At 35.7% G+C, this 18,807-nt stretch overlaps 1 protein-coding gene across 1 annotated transcript; it reads right to left on the bottom strand.

Moving 5' to 3' along the window:
• Positions 1-7,352: 7,352 nt before the first annotated feature.
• LOC110441640 lies at positions 7,353-18,259 on the bottom strand. The gene is made up of 8 exons (XM_021484835.1): positions 17,978-18,259; positions 14,288-14,462; positions 13,618-13,777; positions 13,201-13,294; positions 10,298-10,475; positions 9,871-9,951; positions 9,239-9,361; positions 7,353-8,441 (listed from the first exon to the last, which is right to left on the bottom strand). Exons 2-8 carry the CDS (start codon positions 14,399-14,401, stop codon positions 7,866-7,868), a joined length of 1,326 nt encoding a protein of 441 aa, XP_021340510.1. The 5' UTR covers positions 14,402-14,462; positions 17,978-18,259; the 3' UTR covers positions 7,353-7,865.
• Positions 18,260-18,807: the final 548 nt, after the last annotated feature.

Below are 18,807 nucleotides of genomic sequence, written 5' to 3'. Positions count from 1 at the left end.
ACAAGAACAATTTGATCATTTTATCCGTTATTGAGAGTAATGACAATTAGTAATTTTGATCTGGTCATTTTCGGAAATTACAATTAAATGTACATGTCCGTCTGGGGACGTGTGCTAGTGAAGAGGTCTAACAACTGGGCAAAAGTTTTGTAATTTTTGAATTTGATAGAGTGAGAAGTTAGCCAAACCATAACACTTTCAATATATCATATACTCACAAGTCATTACTAACAATGACTACGGCAACACTTTACGGTTAAGTCTTTTTTTCGGACCACCCTAACGATATTAACAAACTAGTATAAAAATAAGCATTGTGACGTTGATGTACCAGGTTACAAGTCCAAGTTCGCCGCAAGACAATGTGGTCCCTGTAATGTAGCGTGTTAAGGATAACATTTAATAGACAATTTACAAATCTTGGATGACTGGCAGTCTACATACATTTGACGGCAGACAGTCTACATTACCTTGACTCAGAATCTCCCTTTCTACAAATACGCATGGCGGGCTCAACATCTATTAGAGGCCTCAGGTCCATCTCTAACAAGGGTAGTATTTTATAGCATTTTGAGGACAAATATTCTCATCATTAAACCTGATCTACATAGTATAGTCTCGGAGGCAAGTCGCGGAGGCAAGTATAGTCTCGGATGCAAGTCTCGGAGGCAAGAATAGTCTCGGAGGCAAGTCTCGGAGGCAAATATAGTCTCGGAGGCAAGTCTCAATAGCAAGTATAGTCTCGGAGGCAAGTCTCGGAGGCAAGTATAGTCTCGGAGGCAAATATAGTCTCGGAGACAAGTCTCGGAGGCTCGGAGGCAAGGGATCTTATGAAGTTGACCATGCATTATTGAGACTCTCATATGGACAAAGTGTCATGTGATTATCGCAGCCCTGAAATAAAGTAGATAGCAGATGTAGTAGGTTTGGTTTATCGAGCTTAGCGTTCTATTAACAGCTATGTTGATTGAAGAACATGCCCATGTGTGTACTGAATACGTAAGAGCTGGACACGGTATGTTTGTGTATGATTCTCCTTCTGATAGCGTGGATCTGATGCCAATGTTAGATTATTACCTTCCTGAAATCCAATTACGAAAGGTACCAAATATGTATAATTAGGCATTTGCTTTTGTGCTCTATATTTTGGGATACAAAAGCGACCAAAATAAATCGGCTGCACTCATTTCGCTATATTTCGGGATCTTTATATTTCTGTCTTTTCCTCTATCTGTTTCTTATTATTGGCTATTGGCTTTAATTTCGAGCGTTTCCCCACGTGATGAATGCAATGTATTCTATCCCTAAGTCCTTAAAAATGGTAGTTGCTATTTCCTGCTCAAAGTTGAGTATTTAGGAGAATGGCAACAACTGGTTCACCCGTTGTCAGTATAGTATGACCGGGCGGAATGCTTTGCTGGGTGTCTTCAGAATAGTATTTCAGTGAGATAGCACTATAAAATGTGCGTCAGATCTTCGTTATCACAAGGAGGAAATTCAACCAACATAGCCTGCCCCATGCACGCATACATCACATCCATTGGGCATTTTTTTAAAAATTATCTTAGCTGATAAGATGACATTTAACAAAATAAAACCAAACTACCTTAGCAAGAGGTGCCCACATCTAATTATCGTCTTTAACGAATCTTTCAGTGGGTAACGGGAGGTATAGTCTTCTCTAAATCCCCGACGTGAAGATTGGACTTTTTTTTTTTAAATAAGTGAGACCGTCGGCGCAATATCGACGAAATTTGTAAAAAAAAATGGAATCCAATTTTACTGCAGAATCAACTTCTATGCATCCTTCTTAAGATCGGTTTCGGACCATCCACCTGGTAGTTCGGACCACCCACCTGATGTTTCGGACCATTCACCTGATGGTTCGGACCACCCACCTGATGTTTCGGACCACCCACCTGATGTTTCGGACCACCCACCTGATGTTCGGACCACCCACATGATGTTAGGACCACCCACCTGATGGTTGGACCACCCAACTGATGTTTCGGACCACCCACCTGATGTTTGGGACCACCCACCTGATGGTTCGTACCACCCACCTGATGTTAGGACCATCCACCTGATGTTAGGACCATCCACCTGATGTTAGGATCATCCATCTGATGTTAGGACCATCCACCTGATGTTAGGACCATCCACCTGATATAAGGACCACCAACCTGATGTTAGGACCATCCACCTGATATTAGGACCATCCACCTGATGTTAGGCCCATCCACCGGATATTAGGACCATCACCTGATGTTAGGACCCCCCCCCTGATATTAGGACCATCACCTGATGTTAGGACCACCCACCTGATGTTAGGACCATCCACCTGTTGTTAGGACCATCCCCCTGATGTTCAGGCTACACCACACGAACAGATTGTGCCAAACTCGTTTAGATATGCAGCTATCTTGTTCAAAACTATGACTCCAAATCATTCACCAGCAGAAATGCGGCAACAAGGCGGGGAACAGAAAGGCTTGAACAAAACTGAAATTATAAACTAATAGTTTTTGTGTAATCAACCCAGGTTCTGTAGCGTTGTGTTTTCCTATTTGTAATTAGATGATGTGGTGTTGGTGTCTCTCTGCGCGAGTACATTCATATTGCTGTGTAGTCAAGTATTCCAAACTGTTGTATCAAGTGAAATCGTTTAATCATCAATGTTTTTATAAACTGATAACGACCATACCATTACTTTCACCATAAGCAGATTTCCCGAGTTTCATCGCGTGATATAGCAACAACTAATCAAACGAGAGGCACAGAGGGCCTGTATCGCTCACCTAAACCTCCGGAGGCCGTCTATATGAGACTAATATCTCGTCAAGTAGGAACTGTCATATTCGCCCTGTCAATAACTTACTTGATTATCTAAAATTCCCTCTGATGGCTTATCTTGATGTTACACGAAGTTGATGTGACAATTTATTATTTTGTACTCAATATTTACAGATATGCTGTTCAATCTATCCAGTTGATGAGCATTAACTGTAGACGAGGCCATCCAGAAAGTGGTGTGTACTCTCGAGGGACAATCTATCAGTTTCAATCTACATCTCTACGATCCGACCAGCTTACAAGTAGGCTGTGTGACAGATCGCTGTGCTGTCTACATCAGGGATGTCGATTTCAGGCTTCAGATTCACGCGCTCGGAGTGGATCTCACACCCACATCACAGGAGCGAGGTGGTACCAAACAAACAGCCGTGACAGTTGAGGAGGAATAACTATTTGTCAAACTGATTTCGCGAGGAAGAAAATTTGAAACAAATGAGATCAAACAGCTACTGCAGCTAAAGCAATCCCTATTTGAGCCACCATTGCCTTCGTGTCGGTCAGTGTCCTGCCCTCTATCATTGCCATGCCGTCAGAGGCGATCAGGGGGTGTATAGTTGGTTTGTTGTCAAACCGTCGTGAGCGATTGGATTGGTTACATAGAATTCTATAATAATTCATCAAGTAAAATAAAGGTTGTTATCCTTCGTTTCAACGTTATCACTTACAAAACTATACGGTATTCTGTCAATCTAAGTTATGGTGACGGGTTAGCGGCACTTTTCAGGGATCTAAGCTCTTGTGCTCTCACGTGTTTGCGTTTTATAATCCGTACACGTGTAAAGACCTGCGGTCAAGAAAAATCCTGATTCCTAGAACAGATTATGAAAATGGAAAATTCACAGTGACATGAAAAGCTAATATAAAGGGAATCTAATATTATTTCTATGGCATAATATTTTTCTTTAGCATCTAAAATTATGTCAATTTTGATTGAGGCGACTAATTTTGACATTATATGCAGAATTGGGATTGAGTGGGGTTCAAAAAACATTCTTAGGTTTCTGTCGGTAGAATTGTGACTGAAACGTTAGGATTGTAAAAAATTAATCGTCACCTACCTTAAAGGTGTACAGTGAAATTTACAGCCATTGGGGTTATAACAGTATTGGTTTCTCCGATGACAATTGAGCAGGAGATGTAAAGAAAAATCCGGATTTGACAAGGGCTTGTATTAGGCACATTATACGACGATGAAGTCTATCTATTCCCAGAAATTGTACATGTAGAAAAACACAAGAGGTTTATTGTTGGCTGTAAGTCAATCCAATATTTCAAACACTTTCGGTTAAACTAGTATTAAACCGGTACAATTGTAGCTGTTAGTATCTGTAAAATAGTAATTTTACACAGAAACGTGTAGATCGCAAATATTTTACAGTAAACAGAGACCTAAAAATGGGAAGACAAAGGCGGTTAAATAGGTCACGTGGTCTTTTGCAACGTCGCTTACACAACACAGACATTGTCTGGGAAATATGTCTATAAAGTATCCAGCATATTTAATATCAGGGAAAGTTCATCCACGCGTGGACATAACTCTTATATGTACAAATCGCATTTAAGATTAAATATTCAAAAAAAATCGTTTACACAGAGAATTGTTGATTGAGAGCTTATTTAACTTCTGTATTTTTCAAGTTCTAGTGTCATCATTTTAACATTAATAGTTCAGTAACACGAATAATGATGCATGTTAGATGGTCGATTGGTCAACTATTGAAACTAAAATAAATAAAAGTTTTTTAGTAAATGATCGGTGTACCCTGCTTTGATCGTAAGGTACGTAGGCTACTATATAGTAACACTTACCACAAACATGTTTCAATGTCTCCTGTCGTTTTTTCTTAACAAGTCTTTTATACGTTTCTCCAAACCTATTATAGCATCATATTTTTGCATGACAAATGAATGTTATATAAAGTGTTTAGGAGATAAGTCAGGACAGGCGTAATATATAATAAAAGAATCAAGAATGCGTCTGATATTTCTATCCCATAAAGGAATAAAGGAATCGTCCTGCTAACATCTTTCCGTCTGTATTGTACACGTTTAACAGTGTAGACAAGTGGACTTTCGTAGTCATACAAAGATCAATGGAGGATTGCAGACGTCGCTTCTCTTGTTAAAAAAATCAACGAGGCCCCTGGGAAATTATGTACCGACTAGGTTGACATACTCGATGGCTGTTCAGGAATGACTTCAGATAGATGTTACACAGTTCCTATAAATACCTCAAGTGAAATGAGATTCTACAGGAAAGCGCCAGTATATTACAAAACAGCCTAGCCACAAGCAGGATGAAACCGCCGTTTATTGTGTTATACTAACAATGTAATCGAACAAGCATGACATGCATAATGACATATATATAGATTCTATTGTTCTAAGATACAACTGGGTTAAAAAAAAACGAATTCTGAAGCGTTTAAAACGAATGCCTCGTACTTAATCCAACAACATCCATAACCCAGCTGTACAGACATTTCCCCAATCAGTATTTTCTCGCTGTTCACCGTAAGCGACTTCAGATTCTACGTCCGACATTGGAAATTTAATCACGTAGCACTCTCTTCATTTACATATCTTAACTGATATTTTTATGGTTTTTGTCTAAATTTTCTATATTTCATTAATTGTTGACTTCACCATAATATGTATATTCTTTTGATTACAAAAACAAATACGATTATTTAAAATTCAAAACACCGTGTGAAATGAAATATGTTATTTTTGAGTATTGTGAAACATTATTGTTGGCATTATTCCAGCCAAGAAATAAGTTACAAATCGTTGAATTTCAATATATTTACATTTCATAATACAGTCCCTAGATTACATTATGTCATTTCCGATTGTAAACAAACCCATTCACGCGCAACAGTTCGTACTGTTATTGGTTAATAAGATTCTTTCTGGTTGGTATCTTATCTAAAGATTTCATATATGCCGTGAATATAATAGACCGAGTGTTGACGAGATCGTAATTGTGATTTCATACATAGTGTATCAGTATATGAAATGAAACAACGCTACAGAGTCATTGCGTTCTAGATGAAAACCTACATACAAAACCTCACAACAAGGACACTGCCACGAAGGCAACACTGTCAGTAGAACACAGCAGTAGTACAAGTAACAGCTAAAAGTACATTGTATAGGTGTTAATTTGACATGATGACAGCTCATTTGTGTGTCGCGTGTAATTAGAAAGAGATTGTCCAATACTAGAACACTTATAAAGACATATTTACATCCGCGCTTCAACCTTCCGCACTGTATTAGGGCTATATGCAATACGGACACACAGGTACATGTACTTATCGCGGATAGGAAACAAAATACTACTGCACTAATACTTCGTGCATATCTCTCATTCCTGTTCGCAATAGGTACCTGTGATGAATGTTACCGATTTGCGCTCAAACCAGTTTGGATATTTAACGATCACCACAGTCAGCTCTCCTGGATACAAGCAAATACATACTGCGGAACAGTAAAGATTTAAAGATGATATGGCCCCGTAAGACCATTATATATTGGCATCTCGCTAAAAAATACACTGTAGATGAGAAGGTTGTCTCTGTCTCTGGATTAAAGTTTCATTCTGTGTCCTCTGACTCGAGTCTCCCAATATATGTCTGTGTTGGTGGTAGGTTTTAGTTAGCGGTGCACTAGCTCAAGGCGGCTCCGACCTATCACTTTCTATTTCTTATATTTTATAACCTCGCTTTTGTTGTTCACTCGAATTTTGTTTGTATTTGTTTTTACTTATTTTCTCCTTTTCCCTCTAGCTGTAGCAGGTCTTGCTGACCTCTAAAATCAAAACAGGATCAGTATATCGACAAAATCAATGGATAGTAAAATATTTAATGTTCACTACTTACCTCAGTGTAGGTCTAATCCGAAATACTATAAATCTTGTTTTTTGATTTCTGTTTCACTTGTAATTGTTTTTTTTTTTACTTTTGGAACAAACATTTTGTTGGCAGCATAAGTTGTCTAAAGTTCAACAATTTTGTAAACACATACATAACATGAATTGTGGCTCAGCGAGTTCGTCAAAATGAAATATTTTGATAATATGGCATACCCAGACATCAACTTAACATTCCCTAGCTCATGCATAGCGATAGAGCGTGAGGGGAGATGAATGGACACATCACTGGCAAAAACGATTTTCTGTAAATTTTCGGAAAGTAAAGGTAAATGAATGAGTTTTGTGTCTGGAGTGTGAATTCATTCAATTTTTTTCTTTACAAACAATATATTTACAATAAAATAACAATATAGAAAAGCCGGATTAAAAATTCCACATATTTTAAGTACACGAATCAAGTACATGCACATTATTGTATGACATATTAAAGATTCATTTCTGTTAAATTTCTGATTCATGTGACATTAATATTTGGAACTTTGAAATTATTGCTTTTAAAATTTCTGATATATCAAATATCTTACAGGTGTACATTTACGTTTCTGATGAATAGACTGCTCCATATAACATAACTACCCTGTATTATATTGACTATGCAATACAATTATTAATCCGGGATTTATGAGATTATGCCTTTCTTGGATCAATAATGATATGACATTTTGATTGCTTTTTTTTTGTAAAAGTAAGCTACTTATCAAATATCATTGATGCATATATATGTCAACGGTGCTGGATACAAAATCTCATGTGTAGTATTTTGGAAAATGATTTTAAAAGTGTGATAGGATAAAATTTGCAGAAGCAAAACTAAGCATATGTTTGTTCTATTCATGAAATGGATAATTGCCTGGACGAACCTGACAGTCTACGTTGTGGATTAGAGGGCGTGTGTCATACATAACCTGGTTCATGCAGTAGTGCGAGACTCCATTTAATTTTGCAACAAAAAAAATCAGTAAAACAAATTAAAGACAAACAGTTGATATTGTGTAGTTCTCGGATTTGCGCTTGGCTTGCAATAATGTTTTTCTTTTGCCTTTTGCTGATTCTTGTCCTTCCGTGTAGCCATAGCTTAAGGTCGGGCCGTAGGCTTTTCCTTCCCTTTCCATGCTGCAGTAAGCTGTCTTTGTTCTTCACGAGACGCCCGCCCAGGGCTGACGCGCGTGGGACTCACGTTTTCTAACGGAAGTGGAGGAAGGTCAACGGAAGGGGTGCCTGCGTTTGAAAAATAGTTTGACCCCCATGGCGTTCCACCAGCAAGACCCTGGTTCAATTCTGAACCCACCATGTTTTCTTTCCCCTTGGGAGGAATACGATTAGTTTCCATTTCGGTTTCTCTAACATTCGGAATGCTTCGGTTCGGATCCAAAGCATATGCAAATCCTTTTATGATTATTGGTCCCTCTGTGTACATCAAAAGAGCTGGCCAAACAACAAAGTCAAATTTATCCCCTTGGTTGGAATAATACCGGAAGAGATTCCTGTCAAATTGTGACTTCCGGTTGACTTTGCTGATGAGCACCATTGGCGTTTCCTGAATGACCATATACCACGTGATCTCCACGCAGCGTTTGACGTATGACAGAACATGTCGGTTGTTGTATAACGTCGGGTCCATAAACTCGGGCAGGATCTGAGCAATGAAGGCCTACAAAATATCAGATGAATAATAAAATGTCAGACAATGTCATTTATACATCGAATTTCGGCGGAATGCTTGGCGTCATCCTATCCGTCTGTCCTTTTTCCTTTGAAGGGTCCGCAGCTTCCTGACTATAATGTTCAACTATAGGCAGATCTATGTAAATCTAACATAGATGGAAATAGTCCCTTTAATGAAAATTCACATCAGTTTTCCTGATACCAATTTCTGTAGCCCAGTGGGGAAAAAATACAGACCTTCACTTAAGGTCAAGTTTGGACCTTAAATTGTCTCAACAATAAGTTGACATTTAATCAATTACAAGATTGAGTTATATTTTACAGAATCGTGTTCCACATACTCATTGCAATATATCAATATGATATTACCATCTGATGATCCTATGTATATTGATATGTTATTCATTCCTGGATTCTACTGCGTCCCGATACATTACCCCCTCCCCTATTCCCGTAATTGTTCTGTTGTACATATTACTTCATTCGTGTAGCTAGTGTTGAAATATTGATTATTAAGCAGGTAACAAATTTACATAAGTGTCACGACACTTGTTTTTATTTCCTTTTCCGTTCTATAAAACATGTACTTCGATGTATTGTCAAACATAATTTGAATAAAACAAAGTTTAAACCAAGATTGACGTAAACTTCATGAAACATTTGACATTTACAGAATGTTCGACATTAATGTTATAGAATATTTTTTATTATCCGCGCGACATGTTTAATCATGATCCCAGTACATTTTGTACCTTTAACCCACTGTCTACTCCCCTGACATACGTTTTGAATGGCCGGTACACACTCCGCTGACGTTGACTTCCGGTAAGTGTGGGCTATTCTTGCTGATTTTTGAGGAAATGTTGTTTTTCTGCCAATAAAGTCTACACGAGCGTCCTCTGTCCACTGTACAACAAAACAATGCACTTGTTAGGTGTTAACGTGATTCTCACGTGAAGTTAAATCCTTTCGACTCAGTAAAATAGGACAACATACAGTCAAGGATAAACCTGATTCTTTGGCACTAGATGTCGTATTATTTGTCCAATTGAGTTTACCATTGTATACCGACTTACCGAAATCATGTGTCTAAATATTGATATAATACATCCAGGAAAAGGAAACTCGTGTGAGACGATAGCACGTGACTAGGAATTGATACCACGTCTGCTTGTCTAGGACACGACTTTTGAGATGTCTTTAATCCTGACTTATACCGTATAAATAAAAATATAAGAGTGTTTGTAAGAAGCAATGATAAATATATACCGGATTAGAGTTTCTGTATTAGTAACAATAATTATTATGATTTAAGCACAATGCTGTGGAGTAAAGTGGAATGATGTCGAATGTGTAACAAAGGTTGTCTATTTCGTTCACTTTAACAACATGACTATGTTACACTGTTCACTTACGGTAGACAAGGGGCAGTACAGCTCTCCCTCCATGTTCATCATTTGAGCTCGAGCGATATCGTCACAAAAAGAGTAGGCGGCCTATTAAAACAAATAAACACAATAGCATTAGAGTTGTGTTCGTTGAGGTTTAAGTTAATTAACGAAATCACACTCATCTGCTCATACACTCTAGAACCAGTACATGTCACGCTCGTGTGACTAAATGGTTGATATATTTCCAATGAACAACATATTATGAAACATGAGCTTCTACGCCCTAGTAACAAGTAACAGGTGTTAAATACCCAGTTGTATTCCGGTTTTCCACATTTTCTTGAAAAAAACGTAATACATGTATTGTTGAGCAAACGGCAATCGATGGCGAAACAAAGAAAGGTAAAACAAACGGGAATAGACCTGACAGAACCCTGTGACGTCGACCCACCCTGAGGATCCTGAGGAGGGTGTCCAGGACTTTATCCTCCCGCAGGTTCATCGTGTTGTCAAGGAACTTGAAGGCGCCCGTCCACTCAGTGTCATATAGATCCTCATATTGCTCCCCGACCTGTTGGGCTCGATTGGGATCACCGGGATCAACTACCCGTGCCGGTGGCGGACCAGGGCTGAATATAAAACGACATCATTTGGTAGGTTAGAGCGTGCTTTCACCTTTTATAATATAATATAGTTTTTAATTATTCATAATGTTCACAAAAAGTAAAAATTTACAAACATATTTAAAGTTCATCTTAAGACATCCAGTGCAATATGAACACCTGCAGTCGTGAACTCTTTACATGGCTTTGTATTTCTCTTATGAGACTTCGTATACAGTGTATGGTATTAAATTTATTACTAGTACCTTTATTACCAGTATTTTATAAACTTCTGTTATCTATCGTTAATGTACTAACTGATGTATTAACTCATTAGATATACCGTATCTGTAGTGGGTCGTGTATTACCTTTTGTGATCTATTGTTTATGTACTGAATCATGCAATACCGTATGTGGTATACATTTTTTTTAATTTATATACTGAATCATGTATTACCTTCTTTGATATATTGTATATGTTCTGAATCATGTAATACCTTCTGTGATCTATAGTTTATATACTGAATCATGTATTACCTTCTTTGATATATTGTATATGTTCTGAATCATGTAATACCTTCTGTGATCTATCGTTAATGTACTGATTCATGTATTACCTTCTGTGATATATTGTTTATTTGTTTATATTCTGAATCATGTATTACCTTCTGTGATATTGTATATGTTCTGAATTAGGTATTACCTTCTGTGATCTATCGTTTATCTACTGAATCATGTATTACCTTCTTTTATCTATCGTTTCTATACTGAGTATTGTATTACCTTCTGTTATCTATCGTTTATATACTGAATCATGCATTACCTTCTGTTATCTATCGTTTATGTACTAAATCATGTATTACCTTCTATGATATATTGTGTATGTACAGAATCATGTATTACCCTCTGTGATATATTGTTTATATACTAAATCATGTATTACCTTCTGTTATCAATCTTTAATGTACTGAATTGTGTATTACATTCTGTGATATATTGTATATGTACTGAATCATGTATTACCTTCTGTGATATGTGAATATTTTCTGAATTATGTGTAACCTTCTGTAATCTATCGTTAATGTACTGATTCATGTATTACCTTCTGTGATATATTGTTTATTTGTTTATATTCTGAATCATGTATTACCTTCTGTGATATATTGCATATGTTCTGAATTATGTTTTACCTTCTGTTATCTATCGTTGATATACTGAGTAATGTATTACCTTCTGTTATCTATCGTTTATATACTGAATCATGTATTACCTTCTTTGATATATTGTATAAGTTCTGAATCATGTAATACCTTCTGTGATCTATCGTTAATGTACCGATTCATGTATTACCTTCTGTTATCTATCGTTTATATACTGAATCATGTATTACCTTTCTTTGATGTATCGTTTATATACTGAATCATGTATTACCTTCTATGATATATTGTGTATGTACAGAATCATGTATTACCTTCTTTGATATATTGTATATGTACTGAATCATGTGTTACCTTCTGTGACCTATCTTTAATGTACTGAATTGTGTATTACATTCTATGATCTATCGTTTATATTCTGAATCATGTATTTCCTTCTGTTATCTATCGTTTATATACTGGATCATGTATTACCTTCTTTGATCTATCGTTTATATACTGAATCATGTATTACCTTCTGTGACCTATCGTCTATGTACTGAACCATGTATTACATACTGTGATATATTGTTTTTATACTGAATCATGTATTTCCTTCGGAGATCTATCGTATACATACTGATTCATGTATTACCTTCTGTGATATATTGTTTATGTACTGAATCATGTATTACCTTCTTTGATATATTGTATATGTACTGAATCATGTATTACCTTCTATGATATATTGTGTATGTACAGAATCATGTATTACCTTCTGTGATATATTGTATATGTACTGAATCATGTGTTACCCTCTGTGATATATTGTTTATATACTAAAGCATGTATTACCTTCTATGATCTATCGTTTATATTCTGAATCATGTATTTCCTTCTGTTATCTATCGTTTATATACTGAATCATGTATTACCTTCTTTGATCTATCGTTTATATACTGAATCATGTATTACCTTCTGTGACCTATCTTTTATGTACTGAACCATGTATTACCTTCTGTGATATATTGTTTATGTAATAAATTATGTATTACCTTCTGTGATATATTGTTTATGTACTGAATTATGTATTACCTTCTTTGATATATTGTATATGTACTGAATCATGTATTACCTTCTGTTATCTATCGTTTATGTACTGAATCATGTATTACCTTCTGTAATATATTTTATATGTACTGAATCATGTATGACCTTCTGTTATCTATTGTTTATATACTGAATCATGTATTACCTTCTGAGATATATTGAATATGTAATGAATCATGTATTACCTTCTGTGATATATTGTATATGTAATGAATTATGTATTACCTTCTGTGATATATTATATATATACTGAATTATGTATTACCTTCTGTGATATATTGTATATGTACTGAATCATGTATTACCTTCTGTGATATATTGTATATGTACTGAATCATGTTTTACCTTTTGTGATATATTGTATATGTTCTGAATCATGTATTACCTTCTGTGATATATTGTATATGTAATGAATTATGTATTACCTTCTGTGATATATTGAATATGTTCTGAATCATGTATTACCTTCTGTGATACATTGTATATGTACTGAATCATTTATTACCTTCTGTGACCGCTGGTCTGTCTCAGCTTCGCCATTTTCTGATCCTGTGTAGCGATGTGTTGCTCCATCTGCTGACATTGGCGGGTCCTAGCGTCTAACAATACCAATCGACAGACGTGTACTGATAGAGTGGAATCAACTATTCGTATTCGTCTGTACTAGATAAATCATAACTGATCATGCAGAAATGTGCAACCATATATGTACCTTTGTCTACATTTTGTATTATAGCGAATTATTGTTAGTCCCAGACATCGTTTTGTTTCCGACCAACGAATGGTTTGGCCTAATGGAACAGGAACTGTCGCTGAACCGTAGCTTTTTATCAAACTAAAAAAAAAAGTAATTTAAAGAAAATGTTTAACATGGTATGTATATCAAAATATGCTCGCCCCAAAGTTAAGATGATTTAAATACCTAGTTCCTGTGTTAGTCTATCGATTTCCTCCTGATTCTTGTTTGTGGGCGGGGCAGGGTAGGGGATGTCCTTCTGACACAGAGGACACTTGTACACATCGCTCCCCGGGTCTGGCTTCTGTCCATCAGTCTTCTTCTCTTCTACATTTCGCAGAACTACCTGTAGTGTCGTAATGATAAAAACATATTTCTACTAATATTTTCATCCTAGTTACTTCCCTTGCTCGCTATAACCAGTCCCCAGCATTGTCAACACACTTCATATTAGCAAATCGTTATCAGTTTTGCTTCAAACGATATATTCCGAAAAAAGCTTTATTCGAATGATATTTCAGCATTTTTCGTGCAAATATCTTAAACGCTAAATCGTGATAGCTGACGAGATGAAACTTCTGTGTTAAGTAATGCATACTATATGTACATGTATGCTTAATCATCACGCAAGTAATTTGAAAACTGTCATCATTGCGCATGAAAATGCGAGTCTAAAACAAGTACTTTTACAGTATATATATCTCGTTTATAATTGCTTATGAAGAGATCGATTCCCCGGGGGACTTTACTCTATAAAATAGATACATATGTAATTAGAAGAAATATTAATGCTTTCAGAAAATGTAAGTGGTTTATAAGAATTTAACTAAAAGTCAATTATCATAATGTATCTTACCTTTATGTTTTCATAATCAGCTGACGACTTTTTGATAAGGTCCGAAGTAATTGGTTTATTTTCTCTCAAGTATTTAAATACTTCGTCCAAGTTCGCTGTATTAACAGAGGCCATATTGTTACACGTTCTGGCGTGGCATAGCTCCTTATCACAATAACCGACGTCCGCGTCAAACCTGAAGTGATACACAGCAACACAGTTATAAAGTATATTCATAATCAAGTTTATTACATCTGTAAATGAGTTAAGGATATGTATACTATACAATTATACAAACCTGTGTCTTCTTTACGATAGAGTTCCACGTTAATTAAATGTAATATATATGCAAGACCACACACGTCCGCGCAATAAATGAGTGCTTTTCTGATTCGTTAGAAAAACACAAGTATGTGGTCTTGCTTTTATCACATACCTTCCGTATTTGGTAGAGATCGATACAAAGATTTTATAAACTTTGATATTTTTTGCAAGTACCGGGAACTTTTTAGTTCGCCATGACAAGGGGATTCCCATAAAAAGTAATTCCGGCTAATAGGTAAATACATGTACAACATTCCGTATTGCACATGTGCAATACAGAACGTTGTATTACAATAACAAGATTCAACAGGTATGTGATAAATAATATAACTGATTCAGTTCAATTTTACTTTATTGCATTTTACATCCAAACAAGATTACATGACGTTAGTCGAACTGCAAATAAACACAACACAAACAAATATATAATAACTAGTATATATAAGCATAATGTTGCTAGCCTGCCTTCCTAATTTAAAAAAAAAGGATGCCAAATCGCGCAAAAGTTTCGGTTCATTAGATGATGATAATCTTTGTAAAGTGTGTGTGTCAGGAAGTGATATAATTGTTCTATTTCAACTTTGTTCATTATTTAGTGACATAATTGAAACAAAACAAAAAACCTACAATGTAAAACGTACAAAGGGAGTTAACTCTAACACAAAACGCGTATAATATGTTTAGTGTAGTTTTGCGCAAAGGAACACAAGAATTAAGACAGACTTTTCCTGATATGTTGAGAGGACAATTTAATTATCAAAATATCGAGGCAATCCGCACAATACTACATACTACAAAATATAAAACAGAAGAAAATAGTTCCTTCTGAATTTCATTGTCTGTACTGTCGCTGATATTTATCTGCTTGATTACTAAATTAAGTAAGACACATGATGCAACGATCTGTTTGCTTTGATCCAGTAACTGTCAATATACCTATAATCTTGTTTATATTTTAGGTGTATTGACCAACGAGGTTGTAGTCTGTATCACCTCTCCCCCTTTACAAGTTAAAATTATCGTTCACCACTCCGTGGCAGAGTACTCAGCTATAGAGAAACATACAAGTGCCTGTTTTTGACAGTTACGTGTACAGTACTTGTTTTGCAGATGTCCGTTGAACTATAACGTTGAGTTACAATGTATAAGGTACATTAACTCAGTAGCATGTATACGTGTCACTCTACCTGTCCTTTGTACAATGTTTATTCTAGTAGTTATACTGACGTAAAGTAAGGGATGGCAAGGAACTAACGTACCTTATCCTCATTCTCATCAAAAGATTCGTAAGGGGTGGCACGGGACTATAGCGTACCTTATTCTCATTCTCATCAACAGATTAGTAAGGGATGGCACGGAATTATAGTGTACCTTAAAGATTATCCCCATTCACATCAAAAGATTGGTAAGGGATATGGCACGAGACTATAGCGTACCTTATCCTCATTCTCATCCAAAGACCAACGCCTCGTATAAATCGATCAATGGGACCAAGGTCGGCTACGACCACATTTAAAAAAACTTCCAGATATCATTGAATTCGATACAGACCATTAATGTATTATGAATTGTGATAAAAAATACATTTCTTTTCTTGATTTTAACGTTAAACGTTTCAAAATAATGTACTATATCTATGGAATACATTACATGTCCAAGTTACATTTCTATACAGACTAGACATGTATGTACACTTGTTCAATATATCGGCTATCATATAAACACAGAATATGCCTCATAGATACAAAACACGTTTTCAGTTAAATAGTACCGGTGCAGTATCACTGTATGATATTGCACAGACATTTTCAATATCTAGGCATTAAAGCCCTTGTGAAATATATCTTCATTCATAAATAGACGTTAAAGCCCTCGTGAAATATCTCCATACGAGTAATGTACTGTTGTAATCCGGGACGTTAGATGAACATCTGTATAGGTGGTATAGTGTTGATTTTATTGCCTACAAGCACATTATATTTTCTGTAAAACATAACTCACCATTACCCCATATTTAGCGTGAACTCCGAAAACTTGAACCTAAAAGTAATGACGGACAAATCGACGTCGAGGAGGGAATAATGACGTCACGTTACCATGACGTGAAATGTTTCGAACCCATCACTGGATACCAACCAGCTCAAAAGGAGTGCTACTCCTGGTCCTGGGGTGATGCATTACAGTGTGAAGTGCAGAACCTTGTATCACATGTAGTATGATTCCCTTACTCAGGTAAACGTATACGTTCCACCTTGGTACATATAAACCCCCACATACTTACCGATAACAAATGGATGTCCTCCAGTTAATCACAATTTAATGCACTTCTGCTAAGGATGTAAGTATGCACGTTTGATAAGAATGTTAGAAGGCCGTACAATCCATCGTGTACTATATTTAAAATCTAAACCCAGACTTTTGTTGACCTGGGTGACATGACGTCACACTTTCAAAGGTAATTTATTTAAACTTTTTCTTTCCGCGTCTTTCATCGTCTATACACTCTACCGAGTCCTCACAATACGTACATTTTATTACGAGGTAGTGAATCGCGTCAGTGTGTACGTATGATATAGACTGCCTCTATCACAACAAAGAGGCTTTTGAAAGAGGGATTCCACTTCGGCATATATATACGATATACCTACATATTAATTATGATCCCATATCACTTTACATTGACACAAAACTTTGAGGTCAGTCACATATTTAGTGAATATCCTTCATTTGAATGTCAGAAATATTACTCGTCCATAAATGTGCAAATATCGAAAGTAATCATAGGTAAATATATTTATCTAGGTATATAGATATCCAGTGTTTACTTATGTATAGCGCCACACATATGATTTAGGTTTGTTACTACCTGTAGTAATTATTACGTTACACTGTGGTGATAAAAACTTTGATAACGTAATTCCAACTTAACACCTTTAATTAAATTTACTTAATACTTTATCACATATTATAATAATTAGTCAAAAAACTTATCATACATACTTATATTTAGTTACAAATTTACATTATGTACCATACATAATTATACTTAGCTATAGATTTGTCATAAATAATTATACTTAGTTACAAATTTATTACATTAGTTGTGCTTATTTTAAAACGTTAAGAACTGTTTTATTATTTTATTCCAAAGCAGACAAATGCTACAGTCTGTGTCTTCTGCGTGGTAAAAGTAGATATATTGAGGTGTTTTCTATTTGGGGTCAAATCTATCTTTAAAACGCTTTCAGACCGAAAATCAAAATATAAGTACATGTAATAAAACCAATATACAACATTACTCTCAAGCAAAAAAAAACATTAATTAAGAATTATATTTGGATTTAGTAGATTTAGTTATATTATATGTTTACAACAAATAACACTTACCTGTGCGTGTATAGATGTCGTAAGCTGATTCCGTTTTTATTCCTTTGGGAGAAGCACAATTCTATATTATCTCAAAAAGTTCTCAAGCTTCTGTCGATTTGTCAAAATCAGTGACAGTTTGAAAATCTCAATATAGACCACCTACACAAGGTGTGAAAACAACCATGTTGACCAAACATGGAAGGCTAGTATATATATTCTATTCTATTATAGTCCGACACGAAACCAATCTATAATCCACGACTTTACGCTGTCAGGAAGCTTTTTAGGTAAGAAACAAGTTGTCTGAATAAAAAGGATAGCGTTTAATTGTGAACATCGTCAGTTATTCTGGTGATCAAAAATAGGTCTTGTTTTGTAAAGTTAGTTGAATACGTGTTTAAAAATATAGCAATCATATAAGTATTGTCAGCTTCATTATATTTCATTTTTTCCCAGGACTTCTTATTTAATGAAACGATGACTCTGTCCTCTGAATGATGTTACGACATAAGTACGACCCTGGTTATACACGTACATAACTTCTGTACGAAACATGCTTTAATTCAAGTCACAGCCAAACTGACGAGAATTCAATATCGATCGAAATGAAAGCTGACCAATCCCTTTACACGCATTTCAGATGGCTGTTACCGGCTATTTAAGTCCCATTGAAACGCTCTCTAGCTGAAATGCACGTCAATGTTTGAATAAACCTCATAGGTTTATAAGTTCTTTGTAGACAACAACAACTACATTATAGAATTCCAACAATACACTACAAAGTGAAATTAATTAAAGTAAAATATTCTGGCATTAAAAAGTCCTAAAGAAGGCGTACGCTTTGTAAA

This window comes from Mizuhopecten yessoensis, unplaced genomic scaffold (assembly GCF_002113885.1).
Source record: "Mizuhopecten yessoensis strain PY_sf001 unplaced genomic scaffold, ASM211388v2 scaffold716075, whole genome shotgun sequence".
Taxonomy (NCBI): Eukaryota; Metazoa; Mollusca; class Bivalvia; order Pectinida; family Pectinidae; genus Mizuhopecten; species Mizuhopecten yessoensis.
This window is presented reverse-complemented; position numbering and strand designations above follow the sequence as displayed.